General features: G+C 37.0%; 1 protein-coding gene across 9 annotated transcripts in view; it reads left to right on the top strand.

Annotated features, from left to right (window-relative positions):
- The window catches only part of TDRD7 (tudor domain containing 7), a 72,134-nt gene that overhangs the window by 22,593 nt on the left and 33,144 nt on the right, over nucleotides 1-16,397 (top strand). For all 9 annotated transcript variants that reach the window (XM_055302710.1, XM_055302705.1, XM_055302704.1 and 6 more), the window contains 2 exons: nucleotides 4,723-4,796; nucleotides 7,405-7,622. In XM_055302710.1, the coding sequence (XP_055158685.1) occupies nucleotides 4,723-4,796; nucleotides 7,405-7,622 (292 nt within the window). The remainder of the gene's footprint in view (nucleotides 1-4,722; nucleotides 4,797-7,404; nucleotides 7,623-16,397) is intronic.

Raw genomic sequence — 16,397 nt, 5'->3', positions numbered from 1 at the left:
GTTTCCATTAGAGAAAGAAGAAATTGCCGAGTGTATATTATAGTGAGTAAGATCATGGACTTTGGATAGGAATAAATGGCTGTCTGGTGTTAGCCAACAGGTACCATGATCAAAAAGGCATCTTTCAAGTATTAAGCTAAATGAATATAAATTTATTATTGGTTTCAAAGTCTTTGTATGTTAAAACTTGTGTTTATTTTGTTGTTGTATGTTTAGTACATACTAAATATTTATAGGAAGCATTTTCTAAAATACATTTATTGCTTTGTTCTGATTGCAAAAGTGCTATGTGTATGTTACAGAAAATTTGCAAAGTATAAGGAAGTAAAAGAAATTTTAAAAATTGCTTCCAATCCAAACATAAACATTTAAAAATATCTATGTTTTTGGAGTGCCTGGGTGGCTCAATTGGTAAGCATCTGACTCTTAATTTTGGCTCATGTCATGATCTCAGGGTCCAGGGATAGAGCCCTGCATGGGGCTCTGCACTCAGTGGGGAGTCTGGTTGAGGATTCTCTCTCCCCCTCTCCTACTCCCCCCACTCTGTCTCTCTAAAGTAAATAATAAATCTTAAAAAATATATCTATTTTGTTTACATGTATATGTTTTTAAAAATACAAATGGGATCATGCTATGTATTACTGTTTTATAACCTGTTTTAAAAGGTAGTATATTTGTTAACCCACATGATTAAGAGTACATTATCATTTTTGAGTTTGTTTGATTATTTATTTTAAGTAATCTCTCCACCCAATGTGAGGCTTGAACTCATGACCCTGAGATCAAGAGTCACATGCTTTTCTGACTGAGCCAGCCAGGTGCCCCTACATTATCACTTTTCATGGGAATCCATCGTCCAACCACCTATTGTTGAATATAAACAATTTCCATTACTATAAGCAGTTCTACCATGAACATATTTGTGGAACATTCCTTGCATATATTTACAACTAGTTCCTTAGAATAAATTGGTAGGACTAGGGTAAGACGGTATATATACTAAGGCTATAACTAATTTGGGCTCTGCACAGATTATACCAATTATATTTTAGAAGCATATGGGTATGGTTATTTATTTGTACTCCTGCCAACACTAGGCATCACTTTTTTAGTTGATACTCTAAAAGGTGAAAGAATGTACCTGTGTTTAAATGTCTATTTCTTTGATATTGATTCTTAAGGAAGTTAGAATTTTGTTACATGGTTACTCAGCCATTTGTAGATCTTTTATGAGTTACATGTCTTTGTCCTTTGCATGACTTTTCTGTTTGTTTTCTTTCCTCATTTGTAAAAATAATTTATAAACTAAGGATGTTGACTCTTTACAATATGTTGGCAGTGTCTTCTAAGTTTATTTAATTTTGTTATTTTCATTATACAAAAACTTTAAAATGTTATATAGTTACATCTATTAATCTGTCCCCTTGTGTCTGCTGTCTTTAGGTATTATGCTTAGAAAAGCATTTCTACCCTAATATTATGTAATAAATCTTCTGTTTTCTTTATAATGTTATGGCTTCATTAAATCTCTTATCTAGAATTTCTGTAGTTGTATAGTGTGAGAGTTAGCAATATTATTAGCCAGATGTCCTACTACCAGTCATTACATAATCTTTTCTTTCCACACTGGTTTGAGATGCTGTCTTTACCAATAAGAAATTGTTATATGACTCGGGTTTTGGGCTTTCCATTCAGAATCGTTAATTACCTGTCCATTCTTTTGCTGTGCCAAACTATTCAGATCATTATAGGTTTATAATGTGTTAATAACCTTTACTCTCTACTTCCTCCTCTCTCTACTCCTGATTTGGTTTCTTACTTCTATCATGTGCTTTCCTTATACCTATTGCCAGTATCATAGCACTTTATAAGTTTTGTTTTTATAAATAGATTTTTGTCAGTGCATTATTATTTATTTTCTTGTAAGAGATCATACAAATCTATCAATTTATAATGTATATTTATTATCTCCTAGTTTCTGTGGATCAGGTATCTGATACTACTTAGCTAGGTCCTCTGCTTCAATCTCTTAGGAGGCTGCAGTGAAGGAAGGTACTGGCCATGGCTGGAGTGAACTGAGCAAGAATCTGCCTCTGAGCTAATGCACATAGCTGTTGGCATAATCATTTCTATTTAGTTTTTTCTCAGTGCCAGAGTTCCTGGCTGTTGGCCAAAGACCATCTTCAATTTCTTTCCATATAGGCCTTCCCAGTATGTCCATTTGCTTCATTGAAGTCCGCAAGGGAGAGATTATGCTAGCAGGGGGGAAATTAGAGTCTTTTGTAACCTAATCATTTGTAATCCCCTCAACCTTGAAATATTCTGTTGGTTAGAAACAAGTGACTCAAGGGAGCAGATTACACAAGGCTGTGTATACCAAGAGGCAAGAATCACTGAGGGTCATGTCATAGCTGCTTACCACAGTTAGTTTTCTCAAGCACACATATAGTCCGTGAGATAGGGGTGTGTTTCTCTTGCTTAATCATAGATCATGACTGTCTGCTCATGACCAGCACACAGCAGGTTCTTAAATAAGTGTTTGTGGGATAAGAATGTATCTCTAGGGATCCCTGGGTGGCGCAGCGGTTTGGCGCCTGCCTTTGGCCCAGGGCGCGATCCTGGAGACCCCGGATCGAGTCCCATGTCGGGCTCCCGGTGCATGGAGCCTGCTTCTCCCTCTGCCTGTGTCTCTGCCTCTCTCTCTCTCTCTCTCTCTCTCTCTCTCTCTCTGTGTGTGTGTGTGACTATCATAAAAAAAAAAGAATGTATCTCTAATAAATAGTGTATGTTTAGATTTGATGGGGTATTTTTTTTTTTGGACCAGTCTAAGGTTGGTCTTTGTTTTTGAGAGATAGTCCAAGCCATTTTGGAGGGGAGGAGGCAGGGCAGAGGAAGAGAGAGAATCTCCAGCAGGCTCCATGCCCAGCACAGAGCCAGATGCAGAGCTCAATCTCATGACCCTGAGATCATGACCTGAGCCAAAATCTTGATTTGGCTCAAATCAAGGTCAAATGCCCAACCAAGGCATCCAAGTATTTGTCTTTTAAGAAACAAAATAATAGGGGTCCCTGGGTGGCTCAGTTGGTTAAGTGTCTGCCTTGGGATCAGGTCATCATCATCTCCAGGTCCTGGAATTGAGCCCTGTGTCAGGCTCCCTGCTCAGTGGGGAGCTTGCTTCTCCTCCTTCTGCCTCTCCCCCAGCTTGTACTCTCTCTTGCTACCTCTGTCTGTCTCTCTCAAATACATAAAATCTTTTTTTTTTAAAGAAACACATCAAAATAAAATAAAATAAAATAAAATAATAAAATAAAATAAAATAAAAATAAAAAGAAACACATCTTTTATACTTACTGTTATAAAATTGATTGGACCTTTTTCATCTTACATTTGTTTTTCATGTGTTCCTGCAGTTTCCCTTGAAAACTTTCTTCTGCTCTGTCAACTGTTTTCTTTCCCATCCATCATACCTACCCATGCTTGAACTATAGCTGTCGTTGCCATAATCTCTCTGTGCTCTCTCTTTGTTCATAACCCTCGGCCTGCTGCTAGAGCCCTCAAAGCAGGGGAGCGTTCCAATTCACATTTTTATGGCTCTGGCACAAGGGAAAAGAGTGCTGTCTCCCTAACAGTTCTCCATAAGTAGGAGTTGGATGTGTTTTGGCACCTTCTATTATTACCCAGATGCATCAATACATAAATATGGTGCTCTTAGAGTTGCATAACATCGTATATTAAATAAGTTGTATTGGTAGCCTATCATTTAATAATTTATTGTAGAATTAAAATATTTTGAGATGTGCTTCATTTCAAAGAATTTATCTAATTTTTAGAGTCTTCCATACTATCCAAAAATTGGAAAATATGTGTACTGTGTCACTGTCACCCACTCTAGTCCCATACCCACTGCTAGGCAAGGTGCAGGGATTGATTTATTCAATCATCTTACTCAGTTTTACAATATTCACTATCCCTTCCCTGTACCAAGTACTGCACTAGGTACTGGGGACAGGTCATTAAGACACTCCGAGTCTAGTGAGAGAGACCGGCATGAACACAAATGGGGTGTGTGTGTGTTTGGTCTTTGTCCTCCTATTTGGAAAAATCTTCCTTCATATATCCAATATAATTTATACAAAAATTATTTGGGTAAGGGTATGAGGTATGAGGAATCTGTGTTTCTTCTTTTCTAACTTGTTATTTGAGCAATCCCCTCTGTGGTTTGGAATGCCACTTTTCTTATATGCTAAGATACAATGTATATTGAGTGTTTTTAAGCTCTGTATCATTTTACTTATCTGCTCAAAGATCATAAATGTTGTAACTTTATAACTCCTTTCAATATCTGGTGATGGAAGTCCTTCATTTTTTAGTTATATTTCAAAGTATACTTTATGTTCAATTGCTTATTCTTTGCATGATTTTTTTCCCCACTTTATATGGCTAGTTCCTTAAAGGTAATTAATTGGAGACCTAACTTCCAAGTTCTTTTTAAATTTGTAGTTTGAGTTTTTTAACACATTTTTTCTTGGTGAATATGAAATATGAAAGCTGATACCAAGTGCCATTTTCATTTTTGCTCATTTTATTCTGACTTGTTTTGCTGTTCAGTACTGCAGAGACTTTAAATAAAAAGTGGTGTCTAAAATTTGGCATAAAAAATAAAATTTGGCATAGACTCTGCTATTAGAATTTTAACTTACTTTTTTTTTTTTAATACCTTAGGTTTAGCCCAAAGGCTTCCCTTCCACCACCTTTTCAGATGCATCTCTCAAGAACCTGTGCTAAGGAAATGAGTGGTATGTTTTCTAAACATTATCTTCATGATACCTTTTGGCTTCTGGAGCTTCAGAGCCCCAAGAAAAATATCTGGTGGTGGTTTTTCACATTTGCTCTCACCTTATCCTACTTAAAATATATCTCTTTTCCACTCTTTCCTCATTTCTTTAAATTATAACATGATGTGATCTAAAGAGAAAATAATACCTTCAGGGATATCGTTATTCTGAGATAAGGCCTTCCTCACATCAGACCAATTCTGTTTCACTGCCATGTATCACCTGCAGAGGTACTTGTGTCCCTTGTAACCCTCTCATTAATTAGAGAGTAAAATTTAAAGTACATAAACATGGGGCTTCACCTCATAAAATGGTTTCAGGTACTCCACCATTTAAAAGTCTGGGACCCTACACTGTGTGCAATGATCACTAAGCATCTAAGTACAAATATAAATGATTCCTTGGGTTATAAAATCCAATAGGGATGTTAAGTAAACAGTAAGAAATACTAAATAAATGATTCGAATAAAGTCAAAGAATCTGAAGATTAAAAATGCACACACTAGTTACCTTGTCTTCTCCAACCAGAGTATAAATTCCCTGCTCATAGACCCACCTGAGGAATAGTGTTTCAAAACCAGTACTTATATTACATGAAATTTAAGTGTAATTTTAAATGGTTTGCTGATTTAAGTGTGATTCTTACTAAGTCAAATAATTTTTTTCCATAATAACATATCTCTGGTATTTCTTATGGAAATTAATTGAATAGTATGATTTTTTTGTTAATAATTACACATGTATTTTCTGAAACATGGCTACTCAGTAAAGTTGTATACCCTTTAGAGGTTGTAAATCCTTTTAAATTAGAATAAGCCTTTTTCTATAGAACCATGAGGACTTGTTTCAGGAGGATTGCAGTTCACCTAGCAGCTGATACATACACACTATACACAGCCTCTCCTACCTGTTACAAAACAGATTACTTTCTTGATTTGTTTAACAGTATACAAACTTAGGGAACTCCCAGTGGCCTCACAGAGCAGGTGCATTTGCAAAGACTCCAACTGTGTATCAGTTCTGACATTCTCTCTTTAAGGGAGGTCTTCCAGTTCTCAGAAGCTCACCTTTTCCTTATTCCTGATCCTTTTGTATCATTATCTGGGAAGAACCTAAATAAATTAGTAATGCCTTTATATGGACATTGTGGACTCATTTGTTTGCTGAGCCAAACCAAGTCTCATGCCCTGTGGCAGATAAAGCAAAGTCAGCATCTAGCCATCCTCAAAGAATAGTTCACCCTGCTGAGTGAAGTAAGTCAATCAGAGAAGGACAAACAGTGTATGTTCTCATTCATTTGGGGAATATGAATAATAGCGAAAGGGAATATAAGGGAAGGGAGAAGAAATGTGTGGGAGATATCAGAAAGGGAGACAGAACATAAAGACTTCTAACTCTGGGAAATGAACTAGGGGTGGTGGAAGGGGAGGAGGGCGGGGGGTGGGGGTGAATGGGTGACGGGCACGGAGGGGGACACTTGACGGGATGAGCACTGGGTGTTATTCTGTATGTTGGTAAATTGAACACCAATAAAAATTAATTTATTAAAAAAAAAAAAAGAATAGTTCACCCTTTGCCTTCCTGGTATCCTCAGAGGCCAGCATGCTCAAACTAGTCTGTGTATCTCTCTATCTGCCAATTTAAAACAATAAAATTTGCTGAATCCCAGTAGAAATACTGTCTAATTAAAATATGAACATATTTTGCTTGTACATGGTAATCTTTAATACTCTCTAATCTGTGTCCCAGTGAAATTTAGAAGACATTTAGAATGAATTCCATTGTTCTTAAAATGCCAGAACTGTCAGCTATAGTGGACATTCAAATTTCTTTATTGTCTTAGGATGTTAGCTCAGGGATTCTAAATTAAATAAAAAATAAGTGTGAGTAAAGAGAGCCAAAACTTTATAAAAATTCACTTATAAAAGATAAATGATTTGGAATGAGGAAATAAAAACAATTTATTAATAGTTCTCTGTGGGCACCAGAACTTTTATTTACCTTATAAACTGAGGCTAGGATGATTATTGTAGGTGGATCAATTTTCAACATCTGTGTATTGCTAACTTATTTTTCTCACTAATAAGTCAGAAAATTATATCTTAAAACCTAGATAGTTTTTTTATTTTCTCTGAAATGTTCTTTGATCTTACTATTAAGGCATTATCCCAGTGCTCTGAGTAATACAGCTTTAAGGATTGCATATAAACCACTATTGTCCAAAATTCAACCTTTCTTAGTTGCACTTAGAAAATGATTAAATAATAAATTTCACTATTCTTTATGAAGCAAGATCACCCTGATGTTTAAATTAAGTTAGGAAGCACCCTTGCAACATAAAGGGAGCAGGATCCCTCTCTGGGTGACTGTTGAGTCTGCCGGTTATTTCAGGGTTAAAATTTAGAATGAAGTTGTCATAGTCCTGCTTGGCCTAATCCTGCTTACTTCTAAGTCCCTTGACCCCTATAAGCCTCAAGTGTAACAAAGCCTAATGACACAAATACCAGGTAATGGGGATAATCTAAAATGTTAAGCCTTTGGTTAATTCTATCATTTTTTTAATTTAAAGATAATTTAAATCAGATTGTTGAAAAACCAAATGTCACGCCTCCTGCCTCTTACACTTATAAAATGGATGAGGTTCAAAACCGCATAAAGGAAATACTAAACAAGCATAACAATGGCATTTGGATATCTAAGCTTCCACATTTTTACAAAGAGTTATATAAAGAAGAACTTAATCAAGGAATTTTACAACAGTTTGAACACTGGCCTCATATTTGCACGGTACGTTTCTTCTTATATCCTCCCTTCTGACGCCTTCTCCCTGCCCCACTTTCAGATTTTGAGTTATTAATCATATCACCCTTTATCCAGGGAGCATGAAGCACTTGATATAATATTGCTTCATTAATATTTATCTCTAGGATTAACATATATTTAGAGAAGTGTGTCAAGATTGAGGGGCTGTGTGTATTGTGATTGCTGTTTTTATGTATTTTGTTTTAAATTTGTTTAAGTGCATTTAATAGGTGATAATATGAATACCGTTTTGTATTGAACTGCTTCCAATAGATACTGATAACTTGCCATTTTAATAAGCTGAACTTACTGGTAATAAAACTTTGGCCCCAAATTTTACATGCTTGTTATTTTGACTATTTATAGAGTACCTTATTTTAATTTTTAAGTTAATATAGAGTTTGATTTAAAATTTTTACAAACTTCTTTGAAGGAAAAAAATTGACAAGTCAACAGACATCAATTTCTATACCTGTTTCTACTTGAGTCTATTATTGTAATAAAATGATGGGTCAGAATAGTTTATTAGAAATCTTAGTTCAGCCAACAACAGAGACAATTAGATTCGTAAACTAAAGTCACTGTTAGATGTTTCTTCATGTTTTCATTTAAATAGGAAATATTCAACAATGAAACTATTTTAAACAGCAGAATTAGCAGCTACTTGGTGCTTCTAAGCTTGCAGAATTAAATATGTATATGATTTTTGTTTGATATTGTTTTGGTCCCCAACATTGTTGGGTAAAGCACAGGCCACTGTCTTTTTCTAAGCACCTGGCCTGAAGACAGCATTTTTTTTTTTTCAGCATATATTTTTGTAACCACTTTTTCCTCCAGGTCACTGACAGCCATTTGAGTCCCAGTCACTTTGCAGGCAAGAATCCTTCACTCATCTATCCAGACTATTTGTTCACACACTGTTTACTGTGTACCTGCATGTACCAATCACTGAAGTAGATGCCAAGAACGCCTTATGGCCACGTCATGTGTCAGACTATACAGTGGAAAGTTGGAAAACAAAGCCAAAGAGCAAACTCTGGATATAGGCTGTTGCCCTACCTATAAAGTCAGGATGTTTACGGACTAGAAGAATGTTAACCCTGACTTATGTGGAATATAGGGATTGCTCTTACAATGCGAATTCTTTTTGGTTACCGTTCATTTCATTCCATTTTTAATCCTTCCTAGGGAGAGTTTTCTCATTGGCTGGAGGTTTAGCAGCACTGATGAGCCTCTCAGGGTTCCTTCATCTTGAGAGGACTTCTGATATTTCACCAGGCTGCTCAATTTAGAGATGTAGGGCCTAGAGCCCCTTCTCTGAATGCATATGAATCTTTTATTTTTTAAATCTATAGACAGTCATAAACTTATAGAATATCTTCAATGAACTTAGAACCTTTTTGGGGGGTCAAGATACACATAAAACTCACTCCAAAGCTTAGATTTAAAAAATTGTCTTTGTAGTAAATTTTTAAAAATTAACTCCATAGATCTTCTTAATTATTGTTTCTGGTTACTTTGTTTTATATACTCCATGGTAATTACTAATGTTTGTGTAGCTTGATTTATGGCTTTTGGGGGGAAATTTTCATCTTTGCTAACTATATGTCTGCAAAACCCCAAAATTTCTCTTGCTAGGATTGTGGATGAGAGAGTATCTCTTTGATGTTAAAACTTTACCTAAAATGAAGGGTTTCTTACTAAATATCAGGTACTGAAACAACTGACTTTATTTTTTGGTTGCTCAGATTCATCTTTGTTGCATGATCATGTTCAGGCAGTGAGGTAGAACATGAAAGAGATGAATATACCATCTTTATCTATATGCTGTCTCTCAACTTTGAGTAGGACTGTTTAGATGCAATCATTATAAATTACTAGGGATAAGAATGTGCTTAATGTTAAAGCATTGTGTCTAAGATCCCCCAAACTGCCTTATTGATGTCTATTAATATTATCAAAAGTGTTTTCTTATAATCTCTGAATATTTTTAGCAGTTTTAAACAATTATACCATGGTTATTTTTAGACAGTTTTAAACAGATATACCATAGTTGTTTTCCCTTTCTTCTGACTTCTTGCTTTTCATCTTGCTGAAAATCAGAAACACTGATAGCATACCCAGGGCTGGTGTCAAATGCAGCACAGAAAATTCTGGGTAAGGAATCCAACATCCTTGAGATGGGCATTGTCAAATGCAGCACAGAAAATTCTGGGTAAGGAAGATTTTGTAGTGTGTATCTCTCTAGATATTGCTTATTGTGAAACTGAAGAGGAAACCCAAGTGCAGCATATCTCATTTTTTTAAAGAGTGCTTTCTCCTCCAATCATATAAAACATTCTAGATAAAAAAGATTTTAAAATAAAGTTATGAAAGGAAAACACCCCATTTATACCTATATACAATGGCTATACCGTATGTATTTGACAGACTCGCCATATATACTTGATAGCCACTTGCAGGTATTTCTACTTGAATATCAGAATGGGCAGCATGAGCTTCTGGGGCCAAGGAGCAGTTCTGAAATTTTACTTTCATGGAGGTTCTAATCAGCTGTGTGCAATAAGCCACTTCACAAGGATGTTGGATTACCTTTTGATGCAGGTGGAAGGAAGCTTTGACTGTTGTTCTTAACCTTTGGATCTCTCCAACAACAAAATGTGGACTGAGTTTTTTGAAAGCTGAAGAGAATATAGTCATGTTCACAGTGATTAACCCATTGCACAGTGTTCCTAGGCAACTTGTAAGGGAAGTGGAAATCATGCAGAAGCTGTTCTGGAAAGGCAAAGAGCCCAAGATGATAGGCCTCTAGACCAAGGATACTGGAGTCTGAGAATTCCCACTCAGTCCTAGGAGGAGGATGGTAACACCTCTTGGCTGTTCTAGAATGCTGATCTTATTAATAATGTTTTCCTTAACTGTTGTGTTTGGCTGGGATTTATGAGCCAGACAGTGCCTTGGGTGCTAGGGATAGCAGTAAATCAGACAGACGTAGTCCTTGCCCTTATGACACTTAGTGGCCAACGGAGAAAATAAACATTGAACATATAATGATAAGCCTGCGACTGTATAGAAGAAGTTCTGGGTGTTAAGGAAATGTATAAATAGGAGGGCCCAACTTAGTATGATGAGTCAAGAAAAACTTCCCAAGGAGGTGGCTGCTACATGGAAACCAGACAGGTGAGCTGAAGTAAGTAGGCAAGGGAGGCAGCTTGTGTCAGAGCCTAAGACAGAAAAACAGGCTTTCTCAGGAAACTGAGAGAATTTCAAAAGGAGAGAGTGGCTCAAGAAGAAAGTCAAGAGGCAAGCAGAAGCTACAGGTCACCTCATGAAAGAGTCATCATTTGGTGGGAACTTAGTGGGTAGCCCCCGCTGTGAGGTTACTCAGGATCCAGAGCCTCTGGCAGACTTTGATTTCTAGTAAAATTCTAGATCTTGCAACAGGTACTGTTGAACACCAGAGATTTTGTTGACCTTCCCCACTCTCTGCAATATGGGTAGAGAGCGAAGCCTCTCCATTCCCACTTGAGTCAGAATATATGTCTTTATTTAATGCCTTATATAAAGCTGCAGAGAGAGCCGGGTGGTGGAGGGTGGGGTGCTCGTCTTAGAGCCAGACAGGAGCACATGGGCTCAGCTGAGAATTTCTGCCCCACCTCAGATACTTAGAGAATGAGCACTGGGCCATTTCTGGATAGCTGGGGCAACGTTCTGAGTTGTCCTGGAGGCACACCAGTCTTTAATTCTGAATATAACATTTTATGAATGAGGGCATAAAATTCTAGGACAAAAAAATGTGAGTGATGAAAAAACTGCCCCATTGTACTAATTATACATGCTTTTACACAAAGGTTTTACTATTAATCTGTATTTTTGTTAAATGTCATTTCCCTACCCTTTAGAAATCACTGTGCTTTCAATTGTTGAGTACTCTAATACCTCAGACTCTAAAAAATTGTTAAAGTTCTGAATTGCATCAGTACAGCAATTTCCATAATATCGTAGGAGGAGACAGCAGTTCTGCCATTTATAAAGATATGTTTTTATATTTTTGGATGTTCAGGAATTTTTCCTTAATTGTAGTAATTAATTACTACAGCCCATGCAAAAGGAACTGCCCTTTTTTTAATGCCTGGATATTTCTGGGCTAAAAATGAACAATTTGGCTTTCTAAGGAAGTGAACATAAATCACAGCAGTGATGCATTCTCAGACTTCATAGTATGGATATAATCTATACAGCAATGCCTGCAGAAGCAGCAGTGAAAAGATAAACTGAGGGCTTGAAAGTATAGTCATAATATCTCATTAAAATCCAATTTTGTTTCTCATCTTTCACCAATAAAAAAATATGTGAACACATTGAAACAGTTTTTAAATTTAATTTCAGTGAACATCTGAATTGCAGAAAGAACAGCATTGTGGTGAGATCGGAATAGAGATGTTGATGTGTACAATGTTGCTGTGCTGGAACTTGAGCCAGAGCAATTGCCCATAGGGCCCTAGAATTAGGATAGACAGAGTGCGGGCTTTGGAGTTCTAGGTTTACCTTGTCATTTCTTAGCTGTATTACTTTCAGCATACAAACCAGCTTCTCAGGGCCCTACTCTGCTCTAAAATGTGACTCTATCCATTACATAGAGTTGTTGGAGTGAAGTGGGACAAACTATAAAAAGTGGTTGCTAGTACAATGTCAGACACATAGCAGGTATTTAGGGAAAAAAGCCACTATTTTTTGAGGAGCAGCCCAGCTTAAATTAAAGCAGGTTATAACCAACCCACTGGTAAACGAGAGTCATGCCCAGCAAGCTCTACAAAGGAACTTATCTCAGTGAAGATAGAGGAAAAGCTAAAGAAAAAACAAAAGTTTATATTGAAAAAAGATAAAGAGCAGTAGATGACTGAAGTCAAAGGAATCAAAACTCCAAGATGAGGTGAGTTTCTTTTTTTCTTTTTTTTAAGATGAGGTGAGTTTCTATTATCTTCAGAGCCCAACCTGCCAAAAGTATTGAGAGTACCCACCTATCCTAGAAGGCGCAGTGAAAGCCACAGCTACCAGCCAAGATCATTCCCAAAACCTCTGCACACATTTAACCAGGAGAAGATGCCATCGTGTTCCTGAAGGAAACTGAGCAAGAGCCTGATGTCAGGCCACACTGAAGTAAAATGACTTGAAGTCTATCCTAATATAAATAGGTGCAGTCAGCCTCATTAAAAAGTTCTTACTAGGATAAAGGAGTGAGAGGTGAGAATATGAGCCTTAAAATGTAGACCATCTATAAAACTACTCATCCAAAATGGTGGCGGTAGTTTTTCTGGGCAGATGGTTTGTAAACACTCAGGGGTTACCCTCTACAAGGCACTTTTTTACCTTTACCTTTGATTAAATCTCTGGAATATGCCACAAACACTTGTACTTTCTTAAACAGAAGCAACTAAAGTTGTAACTTTCTGAACATCTTGGCTCAGCATCATTAGTATTGGTAAACTGCTGCAGAGAGGGTGGCAGATGTAGGTGGTGTAGAACATTGAAATGGGTGGGTTAGCTCATCTCTGTATTTTCCTGCATGCAGTGTATGCCTCGTCCACTGCCCTTATGGGCTCCAGCTCCCAACCTATCACTTTATCTTCACTGTGGCCCAGTGGTGCCATTGGACAGCATTCTCTCATCTCTTTATCAACTAACTTTTCCAGCACTTCTCAGCTTTAGCACAAAAAGACAGAGCTCTTAAAAGGGTTATTAACCAATCTTTCTTTCTCTAAACTGACTAATCAGAAGCTATAAACTAGCTTCTGGTCAGTAACTCTGATGCTTTCACTGTTGCAAGGTACTCAGAGGTCTTTATTCACTGCTCAAGTTGAGATTTTAAATTGGTTTCTTTCTGAGTTCATAACCTGGCTAATGCTTGGAAGAGCTGGGAAGCAGGCCTCTGGGTAAATGTGATTTTACTGTACTGTCTCAGGTTTGTATTGGCTGGTGACCATATAAAATGAAATTTAGAACTTAAAGCTTCAACACAAAGAACCAGTACCCAGTGGAAACAAAACTGTGGCTGGATGAGACATATACAACTGTTTTGGAAATCTTTTTGATTTAATTGGACAATACCAATTCTGTTATAGAAAATTCTAATTCCATGAGAGACAGTAAGTTTACCTCAGTTGCTCATGCTGCAGAGTTAGCAGATGAGCTTTCCATAGACTCAAAGGATTTGGGCTTCAAGAATTTAAGTTTACAGGTAAAATTAGAAAGGAAGAAGCAAAAACCTCTTATAATTAAGAAGAAAGGTTCTAGGTGCATAGGATAAATACTTTTATTTGTGTGAACAAATGGGGTTCCCAGAGAAATTGATGTTTGAAATCCTTGGGCCTCACATATACCAAACCCAATATGTCTACTTCAAACTTGCAAAATCCCAGAGGGATGTGAGAGAAATATCTCATTGCAATTCCAAATGAGGCAGAAATCAAATTAAGTATAATGAACTTATGGGGTATAAAAAGTCTAAGGCATATTAGATACCAGAATCTTCTGATGAGTGCCAAAGAAGGTAGTTTAAACTCCATAGTGTAGGGAGTTAATCTTTTACGTTACCTACCTGTCTCACCTGTTGAGGGTGAGGTGAGGTGGAGTAAGTAAAGGTGTGGAGTTCCAGGTCATGCCACTTCCCAGACTGGTAGTTTTTTGAGTGGATATCCCCTTTTGAGTTGCAAGAAGCCATGTGGACAGTTGGGGTATGGGGCTTGTGAGAGTTATTTTAGATAAGTAAGAAATTCCACTGAAATAGGTTTCTACCATCCATTTCAGAGAAGGTGTTGCAGAAAGTTGAGGAGAGGTCTGTAGGCAAAAGATGAAGGTGGGTCCAGAAAGCTCAGCTGGCTTTCCATGTGGAGGACTGTCATGTCTTAATCAAAGATTACATTAATTGAGATTCTAAATGACAAGTGAATAATTCACATAGAATTCTTATTTCTTCCTTTGCTCCCAAACTGTGTTTCTCAAACCTTCCCTGGATACTGCATTCTTATATCTTATTAAGTGTCTTAAAAGCACAGTGAGAATTGGCATTTTAAGATTCCAGATTTAATTGGCATTTTAAGATTCCAGATTTGAAAACGTGAATCTCAAGACCATTGAGAGCAGAATGAGAAATGGTCCAGACATTTATATCCCTGAGGCTTAAAATTAGGGACATAGATTGTGGCTATTATATAATCCACCATCCAGAAGGTCACAAGGTGTCAGCAGGAGTTCATCAGTGATGGCCGGGAATGCCAGAAGATGCTAAACATGGACTCAGTTGCCTCTACTTTCATTGATCCTTGAGGTTTTTTAGTCATGGACTTTTCCCCCAGTCCTCAAAACTTTTTTTTTTCAAAAATTTTTTCCATTTTATTTTCTTTTATATATATTTTTTAAAAAGATTTTGTTTATTTATACATTAGAGACATAGAGAGGCGGAGAGATAGGCAGAGAGAGAAGCAGGCTCCCCACGTCAGGAGCCTGATGCGGGACTCCATCCCGGTATCCGGGGATTGCGCCCTGAGCCAAAGGCAGATGCTCAACCACTGAACCACCGAGGCATCTCCTCAAAACTTAAACACACAAAAGAATGTGAGGAAGAAAACCTAATGTATTTATACTTGTGTTAATATTCATCTTCACGTATCACCTAGAATATATAATCAGACTAAAAGCAATCTAATATTAAATTGATGTCTTTTGACTTTTTTTTAATAAATTAATTTTTATTGGTGTTCAATTTACCAACATACAGAATAACACCCAGTGCTCATCCCGTCAAGTGTCCCCCTCAGTGCCCGTCACCCATTCACCCCCACCCCCCGCCCTCCTCCCTTTCCACCACCCCTAGTTCGTTTCCCAGAGTTAGGAGTCTTTATGTTCTGTCTCCCTTTCTGGTATTTCCCACACATTTCTTCTCCCTTCCCTTATATTCCCTTTCACTATTATTCATATTCCCCAAATGAATGAGAAGTCTTTTGGCTTTTTAAAGTTGTTCTTGGGTAACAAGACAATATCTTCTTCATATACACATATTTAGGTTCTTTCTTCCTAAGCATTATATAGCAAATGAGTAAATGTCAGTGTTCTTTACTAACAAGCTGAGCTATCAGGAAGAAAGCTAGGAAATATTTAGATAAAACTAAAGAATACATTAATATTCTTCTTAGGAGAGGGAAGACTTCTTACAACCTTGTATTATTACCTTAGTGGTCTGGAATACTCTTCTAAGGGCTTAAATTGCAACTAAGGAATAGCTGAATAAGATCTGACAATAGGGGAACATTTTAGAGGGCTGTGAATGCTAACTTTAGTCTAGTTAAAGGTTGAGACTTATTTTTTTAAGATTTTATTTATGTATTTGACAGAGAGTGAGACAGCACAAGCAGGAGGAGCAACAGAGAGCCCTCCCTGTAGGGTTCAATCCTGGGACTCTGAGATCAAGACCTGAGCCAAATGCAGACGCCTAACCAACTAAGTCACCCAGGTGCCCCAGAAACTTTTTAAATAAAGGGCCAGGTAGTAAATATTTTCAGCTTTGTCATTGTTGCCCACAGTCTGGCACAACTCCTTGACTCTGCTATTGAAGTATAAAAGCCATGCACAACGCCTAAACAAATGGGCATGGCTGTGTTCCAATAAATTTTTATGTACACTGAATTTCATATAATTTTCACATCATGAAATAATTTTGATTTTTTTCAACTATTTAAAAATATAAAAATCACATTGGCTCAT

Source organism: Nyctereutes procyonoides, unplaced genomic scaffold, assembly GCF_905146905.1.
Source record: "Nyctereutes procyonoides isolate TBG_1078 unplaced genomic scaffold, NYPRO_anot_genome, whole genome shotgun sequence".
Lineage (NCBI taxonomy): Eukaryota > Metazoa > Chordata > Mammalia > Carnivora > Canidae > Nyctereutes > Nyctereutes procyonoides.
The sequence above is the reverse complement of the archived record's forward strand: the minus strand, read 5'-3'. Positions and strand labels throughout refer to the sequence as shown.